This window comes from Culex pipiens, chromosome 2, assembly GCF_016801865.2.
Source record: "Culex pipiens pallens isolate TS chromosome 2, TS_CPP_V2, whole genome shotgun sequence".
Taxonomy (NCBI): domain Eukaryota; kingdom Metazoa; phylum Arthropoda; class Insecta; order Diptera; family Culicidae; genus Culex; species Culex pipiens.
The window spans coordinates 85292209-85306968 of NC_068938.1; the positions used below are offsets into that span (position 1 = coordinate 85292209).

General features: G+C 39.6%; 1 protein-coding gene across 1 annotated transcript in view; it reads left to right on the forward strand.

Moving 5' to 3' along the window:
* LOC120422779 (protein tiptop) overlaps positions 1 to 14760 on the forward strand; it is a 671857-nt gene that overhangs the window by 571576 nt on the left and 85521 nt on the right. Inside the window, exon 4 of the mRNA XM_052708625.1 lies at positions 6129 to 6471. Coding sequence (XP_052564585.1) covers positions 6129 to 6471 — 343 coding nt within the window. The remainder of the gene's footprint in view (positions 1 to 6128; positions 6472 to 14760) is intronic.

The window sequence follows — 14760 nt, forward strand, 5'->3', positions numbered from 1 at the left end:
CGTGGAGTCGTGAAGGCAGCATTTTTGCCATCGATTTTCATTCCATCGTCATCGTTCGAACCGACAACATCGTAGCAGCAGCAGCAGCAGCGGAAAAAAATCAACGACTGGAGGAAATCAAGAGCGAGCTCCGAGAAGAAGAAACACGCCAGCGTGTGCGTGAGATTGCTGCCAAAACGGCGTCGAAGGAGAAAAACAAGGCCTACTTGGATGGACGCTCGAGAAGATGGCCTCAAGAATCAACTTCTGCTGCAATTTAACAAAATGGCGCTTTACAGCGCCAACGAAAAATTCACGAAAGAGTTATTGTTTCAAATGATTCATGCACTGCTTGTTGTGCATTTTTAAAGCTTTTGACGCTTGGCGTTTAATTTTATTTAAATTTTTCCTCCAAAATTTTCATTAAAAAAAAATTGAACGAATATTAACAATTTTCGCTTGCAAGTGTCAAACGTCAAACGATCGCAGTTGGCCTTGAACAAGCAAGCGCGTGCTTTGACCCACGCAAAAAATCTTTCCGCTCTCTGATTGGCTGTTTTGTTTTGCCGTGGAGTCGTGAAGGCAGCATTTTTGCCAACGATTTTCATTCCATCGTCATCGTTCGAACCGACAACATCGTAGCAGCAGCAGCAGCAGCGAAAAAAAAATCAACGACTGGAGGAAATCAAGAGCGAGCTCCGAGAAGAAGAAACACGCCAGCGTGTGCGTGAGATTGCTGCCAAAACGGCGTCGAAGGAGAAAAACAAGGCCTACTTGGATGGACGCTCGAGGAGATGGCCACAAGAATCAACTTCTGCTGCAATTTAACAAAATGGCGCTTTTCAGCGCCAACGAAAAATTCACGAAAGAGTTATTGTTTCAAATGATTCATGCACTGCTTGTTGTGCATTTTTAAAGCTTTTGACGCTTGGCGTTTAATTTTATTTAAATACTTCCCCCAAAATTTTCATTTAAAAAAAATTGAACGAATATTAACAATTTTCGCTTGCAAGTGTCAAACGTCAAACGATCGCAGTTGGCCTTGAACAAGCAAGCGTGTGCTTTGACCCACGCAAAAAATCTTTCCGCTCTCTGATTGGCTGTTTTGTTTTGCCGTGGAGTCGTGAAGGCAGCATTTTTGCCAACGATTTTCATTCCATCGTCAACGATCGCAGTTGAGCCTTGAACAATTGCTCAAAATCATATGGTTCGGTAAATGTCCTCCCGGGAGAACTTCTCTGGGGGCACCGGCCACTCCAGGTTGTGGCCAATACTGTCAAAATGGCCATTTTCATTACCAGTATTGAAAACCAAGAAGTTTGATACCCATATTGCCCAAAATCGTATGGTTCTGTTAATGTCCTCCCGGGAGAACCTCCCTGAGGGCACCGGCCACTCCAGGTTCTGGCCTACACTGTCAAAATGGCCATTTTCATTTCCAGTATTAAAACCCATGAATTTTGATACCCATATTGCCAGAAAACGTATGGTTCGGTAAATGTCCTCCCGAGTAAACCTCCCTGAGGGCACCGGCCACTCCAGGTTGTGGCCAACACTGTCAAAATGGTCATTTTCATTACCAGTATTGAAAAACATGAATTTTGATACCAATATTGCCCATAATCGTATGGTTCGGTAAATGTCCTTCTGGGAGAACCTCCCTGAGGGCACCGGCCACTCCAGGTTGTGGTCAATACTGTCAAAATGGCCATTTTCATTACCAGTATTGAAAATCAAGAAGTTTGATACCCATATTGCCCAAAATCGTATGGTTCGGTAAATGTCCTCCAGGAACTTCCTTGAGGGCACTGGCCACTCCAGGTTGTGGCCAATACTGTCAAAATGGCCATTTTCAATACCAGTATTGAAAACCAAGAAGTTTGATACCCATATTGCCCAAAATCATATGGTTCTGTTAATGTCCTCCCGGGAGAACCTCCCTGAGGGCACCGGCCACTCCAGGTTCTGGCCTACACTGTCAAAATGGCCATTTTCATTTCCAGTATTAAAACCCATGAATTTTGATACCCATATTGCCAAAAATCGTATGGTTCGGTAAATGTCCTCCCGAGTAAACCTCCCTGAGGGCACCGGCCACTCCAGGTTGTGGCCAATACTGTCAAAATGGCCATTTTCATTACCAGTATTGAAAAACATGAATTTTGATACCAATATTGCCCATAATCGTATGGTTCGGTAAATGTCCTTCCGGGAGAACCTCCCTGAGGGCACCGGCCACTCCAGGTTGTGGCCAATACTGTCAAAATGGCCATTTTCATTACCAGTATTGAAAATCAAGGAGTTTGATACCCATATTGCCCAAAATCGTATGGTTCGGTAAATGTCCTCCCGGGAGAACTTCCTTGAGGGCACCGGCCACTCCAGGTTGTGGCCAATACTGTCAAAATGGCCATTTTCATTACCAGTATTGAAAACCAAGAAGTTTGATACCCATATTGCCCAAAATCGTATGGTTCTGTTAATGTCCTCCCGGGAGAACCTCCCTGAGGGCACCGGCCACTCCAGGTTGTGGCCAATACTGTAAAAATGGCCATTTTCATTACCAGTATTGAAAATCAAGAAGTTTGATACCCATATTGCCCAAAATCGTATGGTTCGGTAAATGTCCTCCCGGGAGAACTTCCCTGAGAGCACCGGCCACTCCAGGTTGTTGCCAATACTGTCAAAATGGCCATTTTCATCACCAGTATCAAAATCCAAGAAGTTTGATACCCATATTGTCCAGTCTCGTATGGCCTTCCATCGGAACACCCCTGAGGGTTCTGGCCACTCCGGGTCTTGTGGCCAGAATATTTCGGCTGGCCTGTCTCCGCTTGGGCTGCTCCTTGCTCCAGGCCAGCTGCTTTTCGGCCAATTGCTTCTGGGCCTCCAGGCCATCTGCTTCCAGGTCCAGGTTGTTGTTCACTCTTCGGCGTCCAGCGATAGAATGATTTCCTTGGGCTGATCGAGCGGGGTTTATATTGGCTCGAAATGGTGACGCAACAGTGCCTTGTTGCGTCGCAGACCTCTTCCCCAGTACCAAGCATGCAACATTTTCGTAACGCGCGACATTTTTCGTTTTTCTGGATTGACACCTCACCAGAATAGAGCCCTTAGGACAAAGTTCTTTGTCAAAATGGAAAGGTAAAATGTAATAGAAGAAAAACATATAACAAGAGAAGTTAAGTTTTTCGTAGAGCCAAAGTTGCTCAAAACGACTTCCTGAACAAGGGAAAAATTTTGGGCAGTAGAGGGTTAAACTATTACTTTTCGAAAAGTTTTACATTTTGATTCTGTAATTTGATGTTCGAGAATGACAGGAAAAGTACCATTGATGTACTTTTTTCCACTTCCCTATTCTGCATTCTTTTTGGATATTTTTTATGTTTTTATTCAATGTAAATGCACACTTCAAAAAAAAAAAAAATAAACGTGTAATTTTCGGTCAAATTTGACGCACATAACTGGAGCGTCAGATTAGACATATAGTTGTGTCAAATAAAACGGAAAATTACAAGACCCAAAATTATCCAAGGTCGTGTAAAATGTTTTCTTGTTTTTTTCCTTCGATTTTCAACATATTGTGCTGCCTTGTGGTTTTGTCTACTATCACTCCCGGCATGCGATTTGTACTGAGGCGGCCACCCCGCCGGAGGTGACACAGCTTGCGCGTGTCGGCTATTAGACGGTTCGTGGGACTGAAATGAGGGACGACCATTGAGTTGAACTTCTTGGAAGATCCAAAAACCACTACCAACACACTCACCACCAGGGCTGCGGAGTCGGGTCATATTTCAAGCGACTCCAACTCCGACTCCGACTCCGGCTTTCTGGGATTAGCCGACTCCAACTCCGGGTAATCAGAAATGTTTGGCTCCGACTCCGACTCCGACTCCAACTAATAAAATTTAGCCGACTCCGGCTCCGACTCCGACTCCAGCTGTTCGAGTTTTTACGACGCCGACTCCGACTCCGACTCCAGGCTTCCGAAAAAGACCCGACTCCACCGACTCCGGCTCCGACTGCGACTCCGACTCCACAGCCCTGCTCACCACAACATCCTTATGCACCTCGACCGATTTGTACATCAGCGAATGGATGTTCGTGTCCAGCTTCCCAATCTCCTCGATTTTGTCCGCAATGTCCTCGATCTTGCTGGAAGCCGTCGAGCTGTCACTGGTCTAACCCGATGAGTTGGCCGAATCTTTCCGCCTGGAATTCTGCAGCTGGATACTGTTCAGGATGTTCCACTCGAGCAGCCCAAAGCACTTGTACCGGTCATTCCTCAGGCTCGATTTACTCCGAAAATCCCCCAAACTACTACTCCCGGCTCGCAGGTGAAAATGATCGTGGCCACCTTCCGCACCTTTCGGGTCGTCATCATCTTCGCTGGGCACGCCGGAATCTCCGCCGGCCTGGAGCCGTTCCTGCGAGCTGGATTTGGACTTTGGCAGGTGAAAGGCGGCCACCCCGCCAGAGGTGACACAGTGATGGGAACTCATAATTGTCGCACCAAATTTTTGATCCACTCCTGGAACATCGGAACAGCAGCTTGGCGGAAATGTTTTACACTGAAAAAAAAAGTAGTAATCTAGCTGCGTGTAAAAGACCTGGGTGTAAAATTAATTTTGCATTATTTTATGAAATTATATGTAATATTACACCCTGAAATATGTAGCCCGTCAGTATGGGAAACCTACTTGTCCGAAATGTCAAGCTCATGTATGCATTTATACTTTCCATTCCTCATCGGTCTAATGGCCGAGCGGGCTAAGGCGCCAGTCTGTACTGTTGGTGCTGGGTTTGAATCCCGTCGGTTGCAACTGTTTTTTTTTTGTTTTTACAAAACTTGTACATGCAGCGTGTAATATTAAGTGTCTTTTTTGACGAAGGTGATGTGCATGCTTTTACATGCGATTTTACCATCGGATTTTTTGCTGTGTACTTATCTCTTCGCCGCTAGAACATATTTTGTTTGAGTTTTACGATTTCCGCAACCTTGCCGTAACCTTAATAGAGCAAAACGGAGAACGACAAAAAATGTTTAAAATCTGTCTCACCATATCAAAAATGATTAAACTTACCTCTTTCAATGAATTGATGACAGATTCTGGCCAGAAGAGGTACAGAAATGATAAAACTTACCGAAAAATTCTACTGCAAAAAATATTCCTTGCGACGGCACACATGTTTTTCGTTTTGACGTTTCTCCACTCTGACAAGCGTTTAGTGGCCAAGACGCGTGAAATTGGGTTTCATTTGATGTAATATTCCATCAAACTTGATGCTCCAGTTATGTGCATCAGATTAAGCATAAAATTGGGTTATTTATAATGTAATTTTTGGTTTCGCATTATGTCACAGAAATTTTATCAATTTACGTCAAAATAAACATATTTTTACAGCTGAAACACATTTACATGATTTAATAATAGGTGCAATTAAGGATTACGTTAAATGCAAAATCTTTTTTTTTTAGTGTGTTAGAAGTGAAATAAAAAACAGTTTATGGTAAACTGACTTTCCCTATCTCAACCCTTCTTACGTTCCTCACTGAAGAAAGGCTATAAAATCACTCGAAAAATTTACTTTTGTATTTGACCTCCTAGAGGAAAAAGAAAAATGCATTAGAAGTCGGACTACTAATGTTTGAATGGACGAAAAAAATTAATACAAATGATTATTTTGTTTTAATTATTTTTACGTTTTGTCCATATTCCACTTTTTGTCGATTCGACCTTATGAACTTTTGGCATTCGACTTTATGTCCTTGCTTTATGTGGAATCTTCAATCAAAAAAAAAAATATGTGGAATCTTATATTGTGTAAATTTGATTTTGTAAAAAAGTTAAATATTCTATGCATGAATCAAGGAACGTTCAGTATATTGAAAAAATAATTACTGGCAAAACTTTGATTTTTGGTTTTTAAACATTAAGTACAAATTTTAAATATTGTTGATTTGGTAAAAATTATGATCAAATTTTGTACCAAAATACAAATAAGAAAATATGGACATTGGGCAAGTATCATCAAAAATCTTTTGCTTTAATTTTTATCAGACCACCTTTCCATTTATTTTTATCATCATCAAACCAACACATTGTTTTCAACACCCTCTCCCTCTCTTTCTCTCTTCCCCTACGTAGACGGAGACGCGGCCGAGGATGGTCTTGAGCGACGCCCGGAAACGAAAGATGTATTATCGTCTGGGTCGGCCAGTCCATCATCGACACATTCCCGGGAGGGAACGGTCACCGCCACCACCGGTGGTCAGGTGGGCCAGGTCGGGGCCAGTGCCCTCTTAAAAAGGCGTCCCCAGGCAAAACGACGAAAACCGGAAGTTCCTTTGCCGACCAGCGTTGCTACCGCTACTATCCACCCGGAACAACCGGGTCGAGTTGACGGGGTGGCTTCTGCGTTGATTGATTCGCACGACGACGTTGAACATCGTATTCCGGCCACCCTGATCCATGATCCGAGTATAGAACGGTGAGTAAAAAAAACCTTAAAAATGTTTAGATTTTATAAGGATTGTGTATTTAAATATCCTTATCGCTCAGGATTTCAATTTGAATCAATTTAAATTGCATTCTGTCTGTCACCTCTCATCGTAAATTGTCACTTCCTGAAACTATTCAAAATTCAAAACGTTAACTTCAGCAGTCCTTCACGTGCACCACGATTCTCCACCATCCCCCAATCCCTCGGAAAAAACCACACCACGCTTTTCCGGTAATTGTACGTCAAATAAATTTCGGAAATTGTCCCACAGCTGGATGACGTCGGTTCGATGGTCATCCCATTGAAAATTTAAACACCACTCATGAGGCATGTCCCTTTTCAGCCCCCCCCCCTTCCTCCCTCACAAAACTTCTAATTATGTGACACACACATGACAAATGCACGTACGTTCTATCAATCACTGTCACCGGTCGTGACGGTTTCGGTTCCGAAAAGTTTTCCCAACCCGTCATCATCACCCGCAGCCGGCCATCATTGTGTCATCATTGCACACATGGAAAAGAGTCATCATTAGGGGGGGAGGGGGGCGTCCAGCAAAGCAACAGAAAATAATTTACAACCACATCATTGTGCTCCCCTCCAACCCCACCAGCACAACGGGGGAATGAAAATGAAATGTAATTTTCGAAAATAATATCCCCTGGTCGTCGTCGTCGTTGTCACCCTGGCCCCTGGACTTGGGGAAATATTTGTCGCTCAATTGTTCCGGATGGTTTGTGGATGTTGGACGTAAGTGTGTACTCTGCAATGAATTTGGAACATTTCCTGGGACATGTCTGGAATAGGTTTTGAAAAGGGCGAAAACTTTTTTGTTGAAGGGTTCTGAAATCAAATCTGGTGTAATAGGTCAGCCAGCAAAAAAACTAACAAAAATGTATAATATGAGTGCCAAAATTTTAAAATAAATTGTAAGTTGTAACTAAATTTGTCAACAATCTTTGTCCGATCAAATGAAACCATCCACATTCACGACCCCCATATCTTTTGTGGTCTCTATTGCTAGTTTCTGCTCGAACCTAGGAGTCCAAAGGCTTGAATGGGGAGGGCCCCCAAACCTCTTTCTACTCCAAGAAACCTTCCACCCCAGGGTTCGAGCTGACGACCTTTGGATTGCGAGTCTAACCGCCGCACAGTGATTCCACCGGAGCAGTTTTGGTTTGGTGTGTTGTTTGGACTTATAGCAGGGAGACGACTCCCATACCTGGAATGACTTAACGGCCTAGAAAACAACCAAGTCCAGGACCGACGTTTTACTTCCCCATCGGATGGAAGGTTGGAGCAGATGGGAATCGAACCCATGATCATCCGCTTACAAACCGGACAGCTTAACCAATCCCGAGCAGACGGAATCAACTTGGGAATAACATTTTTTGATATTTGAAAATACTAGGCCAATAACATTTTATGTTATTTATAACAAGATTTGTTATTCGACGTTATGAATTTTTTGTTATTGGATTGTTATTGTAATAACAGACTAATAACATTTTTGGTTATTCTTAGAACAAATCTTTGTTATTAATTTTTGTTATTTTAACAACCAATTCGATCATCCCAATAACAGTTGGAGGTATTCTTCCATAACAAAAAATGTTATTCCAAAGTTATTTTGGCTTTCAACCAATATCAGACCAATAACAATTTTTGTTATGATAACATAAACTGTTATTAAACACTTATGCAAAAATGGATTTTTCAACAAGATTCCAAGCCAAGCCTGCTACTCCCTTTTCCGCTTTTTATATGGCTTGGTCATAAATTCTACAAGAGGTAAAATATCTATGCCTAGGTTTGGTTAGCAAAAGGACCTTAAATCAGCAGATGCGTATGTTAGATTACTTTGTTGATGTGTAAGGATCATCCCAGCAAGAGGTCGTCGATTAGATTCAGTGAGTTACGTTGACCACTCTGCGGGTATGTTGGCATGTTCCTGAAAGTCCTTGTTACAGCCGTAGACCCACAGATCATAACTCCATGGAGTCCTGGATGACCAAAGATACCCAATTACATCAGCAAAGTAGTATTATATATTCACTGAAGCTATGCGGGTATGTTCCGGGGTCATAAAACGTCAACCTCTTGCTTGTTACGATGGTAGACCCACCGGTCTTAACTACAAGCAGTACTTGGATGAACCAGAACATCCCAATAAATTGTTTTGTTTCTAGGGTTCCCAAAATATGGGATTTTTTTTCAAAACCTCGCTCCACAAGCTGAATATATTGTTCCTTGACCTATTTTAGGACTTTGGGCTAAATATGAGCAAAATCGGTCAACATTTACCAGTCTATGGGTACCCGATTGTATGGGAAAAAATCAAAAAATGTATGAAAATCCCAATTGTCTTAAGGTTTGGTCTGCTACCTACTTCCATCCAAATATTCCTAAAAGTGAGATTCTCATCGGAAATTTAATGCTTTACAGCTTTGTGTCGGCTGCTGGAGAATGAGAGACGTGAATAAAAGAGCCTCATTCAATTCGTGTCATATGAGTGACTCGTAAAATCCTCTTTAAACACTATTTTGACTATTTTTATATTTTTTTTTTCGAGATTTGCAAAATCTGAAATGAATTTTCTAAAAAATCTTTTTTTTTGTAATATATACCAAAAAGCAAGGTAAACGAATTTTAAAAATCTTCTCCTTTTTTATGAAATGTACCGTGTACCGTTATAGCTATCTTAAATTTAAAAAAAAAAATCTTAATAAAGGCACCCCTGAAACAATTTTCTCTGCGGAAATTGGAAAATTGGGCAATTGGTTTCTGAGATAAAGCCTCACAGAGATTTCGAAACGTTATTTCTTGCAATGCAATACGTTTTTTCTAGCAGGGAGCCATTCAGTCTATTGAATTGCTATGATAGATATAAAATATTTATTTTTAAAGCATGATGAAAAGATCGGTTAAGTTGATCCACCAAAATTAACATTCCAACGCCCAAGGCTCCAAAAAAGTTGGAACGGTAACTTCAACTCAATGGTTCTCGGGCATAACTCAACCATTCAAGATGATTCTTCTTTCCAGTGATTTGTTAGGATGTCTAGATGATTCTAGAACTTTGCAGAACTTAATTTGATCAAATCTGTAATTTTTGTGATCAAAACCATCGTTCCAACTTTTTTTTTCGCGTTTACAAAAAAATTCGCCAAAAATTCCGCGGAGGCAGTCGTAACTAAATATTTTTAAAGAAAAACTTCATAATTCTGCTGAAAATAGAAATCTATTCGACTTTCCTGCAATTTAAATCCTATTAAGCATATTTGGGATCGATTAAAAATATTTAGTATTTTTACATTTAGAAGAGCAGTATCACAATTTATTTCTTGGACCAAAAAAAAACCTCAATACATAGATATTTTGAAAACTAATGATTGTAAAGGAAAGGAGTTTACAGCATCTGGATGGAACAGCACTTTCCCTCTCAATAGGGACTGTGTTATAGCTCTGGAAATGCTTAATAACAGTAAAAATGGGTAACACGATACAATAGTCCTCGTAATAAGGATTCCGTGTCTTAATACTCAAACAGAAAAAGAAGAATGATTGTAAAACAACAGGACAGATAGTAAATGCATTTTAAACACTTTTTTCATTAAAATGTCGAGGGACATAAACTTCAATTTTTTTTTGCAAAGGCCTTATTAATTTTTCAGCCAGATCAATCAGTTACAAACTGTTTATTCTGGTCAGGCTGTTGATGTTTACATTGGTAACGAGCAGGAAAAGTAATCTCAAAATTCCTATGTTCAATTCTTCTGTCCATAAAACACAGATAATTGTCATTATTCAATCAGTATTGTACGCAAATAGCTTTTAAAGGGAACTAAATTGCCTAAGCATGATGAGAGGGCTAATAGGGTAAAATGGGCTATTTAAAACAATTCCAAAATATAAATATTTAATTCACTTGGTCATCTTACGCATAACAAAGTAAATAATATATCACCATATTTTCAAATTGCTTCAAAAATCAATTCAAATTATATGAGTTATTTTAAAAAGGGGGCATGGGATAAAATAGGAAGTTTCAAATAATTCCAAGATAGTGTCTTTCAGTTCTAATGGCCATTTTATACAAATAACAGGCATTAGTTTATTAAAATTATACGCAAAACACTTATAAATGAATTTAATTTAAAAAAAATGGAAAAAATGGCCCATGGGGTAAAACGGGTTATTATAAATGATCCTAAAAAAGCATTATTTGATTCTTGTGCCGATTTTGCACGCAAAGTAGAAATAAGTTTACGAAATTCCTACGCTAAATGCTATAAAAGGAGTAAAACTACCGAAATTCGCCAAAAAGGGCCCATAGGGCAAAATGGGTCAATCCAAATGGCTCGACAATGTCACCATTCGATTATCCTGCTAATTTTACATCAAAATAGGTATATAGATATCCTATAAATGATAATATGGTTTACTTGTAAAGTGAAAATCAAGAAAATTCCAATTTTTTAGACAAATGGGGCAAAATGGACCCTTTCCCGTCATTTCCGGTGGGATCGCTATGCGCCAATCGATTCCTGAGATTTTTTTACATAAGAAAAACTATTTTTCAGAAGAAAAAAACAGCGGATTCAATTTAATGGGATTAGAGGTGGGTTTCCGCCCACTGTGCAATGTTGCAAATGGGCAATTCTCTGAGATTTCGGTCATTCGATTTTTTTTTTTGTATTCTTTAATCCGGCTGAAATTTTTTCAAGTTCGTTCGGAAGCCATTTTGTATCATTTTTTGTCCATATAATTTTCCATACAAATTTGGCAGCTGTCCATACAAAAATGATATATGAAAATTCAAAAATGTGTATCTTTTGAAGGAATTTATTGATCGATTTGGTGTCTTGGGCAAAGTTGTAGGTATGGATAAGGACTACACAGAAAAAAATGATACACGTTAAAAAAATGGGTGATTTTTAATTTCACTTTTTGTCACTAAAACTTGATTTGAAAAAAAAAAACACTATCTTTATTTTTATTTTTTTTATCTGTTTTAAAGAACATAAAATTTTTGAATTTTCATACATCATTTTTGTATGGACAGCTGCCAAATTTGTATGGAAAATTATATGCACAAAGTAATGATGCAAAATGGCTTCTTTGGGCATACTGTTGGCACCAAAAAAGATAGAATGTGATAAAAAAAATTAAACCTGGACTCACATGACTAAATGAGCTCAAATTTTCTTGCTAGGGCCATACATAAACCACGTAGACTCTTACGGGGAGGTTGGCATTTTTCCACGCTCTATACAAAAAGATTTTTGTCTGGACAATTATCCACGAAAGGGTAGGGGGAATTTGAGATTTCCAAAAAAGTATCCACGTGGTGTATGGATGATCCCCTAGCTTCTAAACTACGCTATTACACAAGAGCAGTTCTCTAGGATTTCGGTCATTCGATTTTTTTTGTATTTTTTAATCCGATTGAAGCTTTTTTGATGCCTTCGGTATGCCCAAAGAAGCCATTTTGCATCATTAGTTTGTCCATATAATTTTCCATACAAATTTCGCAGCTGACCATATAAAAATGATGTATGAAAATTCAAAAATCTGTATCTTTTGAAGGAATTTTTTGATCGATTTGGTGTCTTGGGCAAAGTTGTAGGTATGGATACGGACTACACTGGAAAAAAATGATACACGGTAAAAAAAATTTGGTGATTTTTTTATTTAACTTTTTATCACTAAAACTTGATTTGCAAAAAAACACTATTTTTAATTTTTTTTTTATATGTTTTAGAGGACATAAAATGCCAACTTTTCAGAAATTTCCAGGTTGTGCAAAAAATCATTGACCGAGTTATGAATTTTTTAATCAATACTTATTTTTTCAAAAAATTTAAATATTGGTCGCAAAATTTTTCGACTTCATTTTTCGATGTAAAATCAAATTTGCAATCAAAAAGTACTTCAGTGAAATTTTGATAAAGTGCACCGTTTTCAAGTTAAATCCATGTTTAGGTGACTTTCTTGAAAATAGTCGCAGTTTTTCATTTTTTTTAAATTAGTGCACATGTTTGCACACTTTTGGAAAAAATATTTTTAAAAAGCTGAGAAAATTCTCTATATTTTGCTTCATCGGACTTTGTTGATACGACCTTCAGTTGCTGAGATATTGCAATGCAAAGGTTTAAAAACAGGAAAATTGATGTTTTCTAAGTCTCACCCAAACAACCCACCATTTTTGAATGTCGATATTGCGCAATTCTCACTAACTTGGACTTCGCACTAAATTATTGCTATCGATCGCACTATTTCGACTTGTCAAGCTGGCTTGGGAAATTTTAATTATCTCAGAAAATGATCAAAGCGAGCCGATGTTGCTCACCTGTCAATCGCAATTTTAAAGTGCGAATGTCCAGTTTGGTGGAAACTGCGACTGGAAATGTAAATAAACAACTGCTGGTTGCCCAGTTTTTGGAAATTTTGTTGTCAAAAGTGCAAGAGAGAAGTGCTGGCCAAATCCAAGTTACAGTGCAAGGAACAATATCTCAGCAACTAATGGTCCGATTTTCAATTCAAACATTTGTGAAATTATTCATACCTACAACTTTGCCGAAGAAACCAAATCGATCAAAAAATTCCTTCAAAAGATAAAGATTTTTGAATTTTCATACATCATTTTTGTATGGACAGCTGCCAAATTTGTATGGAAAATTATATGGACAAACTAATGATGCAAAATGGCTTCTTTGGGCATAGCGAAAGCACCAAAAAAGTTTCAGTCGGATTAAAAAATACAAAAATTAAAATTGAAGAAAAAAGACATAAAAAATGTCAGTCGGTTTCTATTTTAAGTATATTTTACCAAAATGATTTGCTCCTAAACAAAATTCACTCTTTTGATTCTTCGTATCAAGTAAACTCTCGATACGGCTAAATGACGTTCATCGTAACTAGTTTCTGCGATTAGTGGAAACGATTTTCAGCGCCTCCCCAACTCCCTACCCTTCCTTGTCGTGACGAGCCAGGATGAATTTACGAAATTAAACGGAAAATAGCTTTCAATAATTTGGGTGTCCCACGTGGAATGTGGCATCTCCCATACCCCGTTCCTCAACTGGACATCTAACCCTGCCTCGGAACCACAACAGCTGATGGATTCGACCGAGAGTGTGGTGATGAGTTGGCAGGATTGTGCCCGGCGGATGGTTGATGGTTTTTACGGAAAAGTGACTCTTGTTTGTGTCCCATTGTGACTTTCCCTTTGGGAGACCCTTATTTTCCCTGGCAGGAATCGATGACGACAATCGACAGTGTGTGTGTGTGTTGCTGTGAGATTTTGAAGGAAAGATGATCAATTATTGCTTTGATAAATACTGATCTTTTATCACGAGCCTCACTCGGAGGGAAAATTGAAACCTTTCAGCAGATTCTTTATTGTGGGGTGAAGGGCTTTGGGTTCTGCCAGTCATCACTTACGTTGGACAATTTGAAGGAGCAAATCACATATGCTTTGAGGTGAGAGAAGGCCTTTTTCCGAGCTAAGTGATACTTTGTGTGAGGGATTGTCGAACAAATTGACGTGATTTGTGATTTTTGCGACTTTTGACGCATGTGCGTGGGTAAAAACCTATGTTTGCTATATTTTTTGAACAATTCTTGATGTTAATAATTTCTCTGAAAGCATAAAACCATTTTCTCATTTTTTTTAATGCGGATATATGGAATCATTCTTACGACTTAAACTTCCAGACTTCACTCATTATTTGACATCATTCAACCTAACCTCTCCCCGTCAGGATCAATTCGATTTCCGGCATCAATTTGCCGCCACGCCACAAGACAATGTCCTGCTTTAGCTGCTATTTCTGCCGAACAAACAAAGTCGTCCAAAGTGAATATAAATTATCCCCTGTTTCACATAACTTGCCGCAACCCACCGCCCCTCACTCCTTAACAGACGACCCATTGCAAACGACGTGGCAGCGTCCACTGACCACCACCCACCACCCCACAAAAAGAAGGGAAGGAAGGAAAAGGGCGAAAACCGTCTGCTCTTTTATTTTCCCTGCTTTTCCTGTCCGTCCTGTGCGATACTTTCTTTTCCCGCCAAAAATAAAAAAAAACCCACCCCCCAAAATGCTCCCGCCGCCGTGGCAAGGCGAAAACCGATAGAATTTGAGTAATTTATAGCCAACAGTGGGTGACCCTCCCTTAACCTCCCTCTCCCCACCCACAACCTTCTCCGCGGCAAATTAAGGGAACCCATTACAAGGGCGATGACGACCGACGACGAGGACTTTTGTTTGT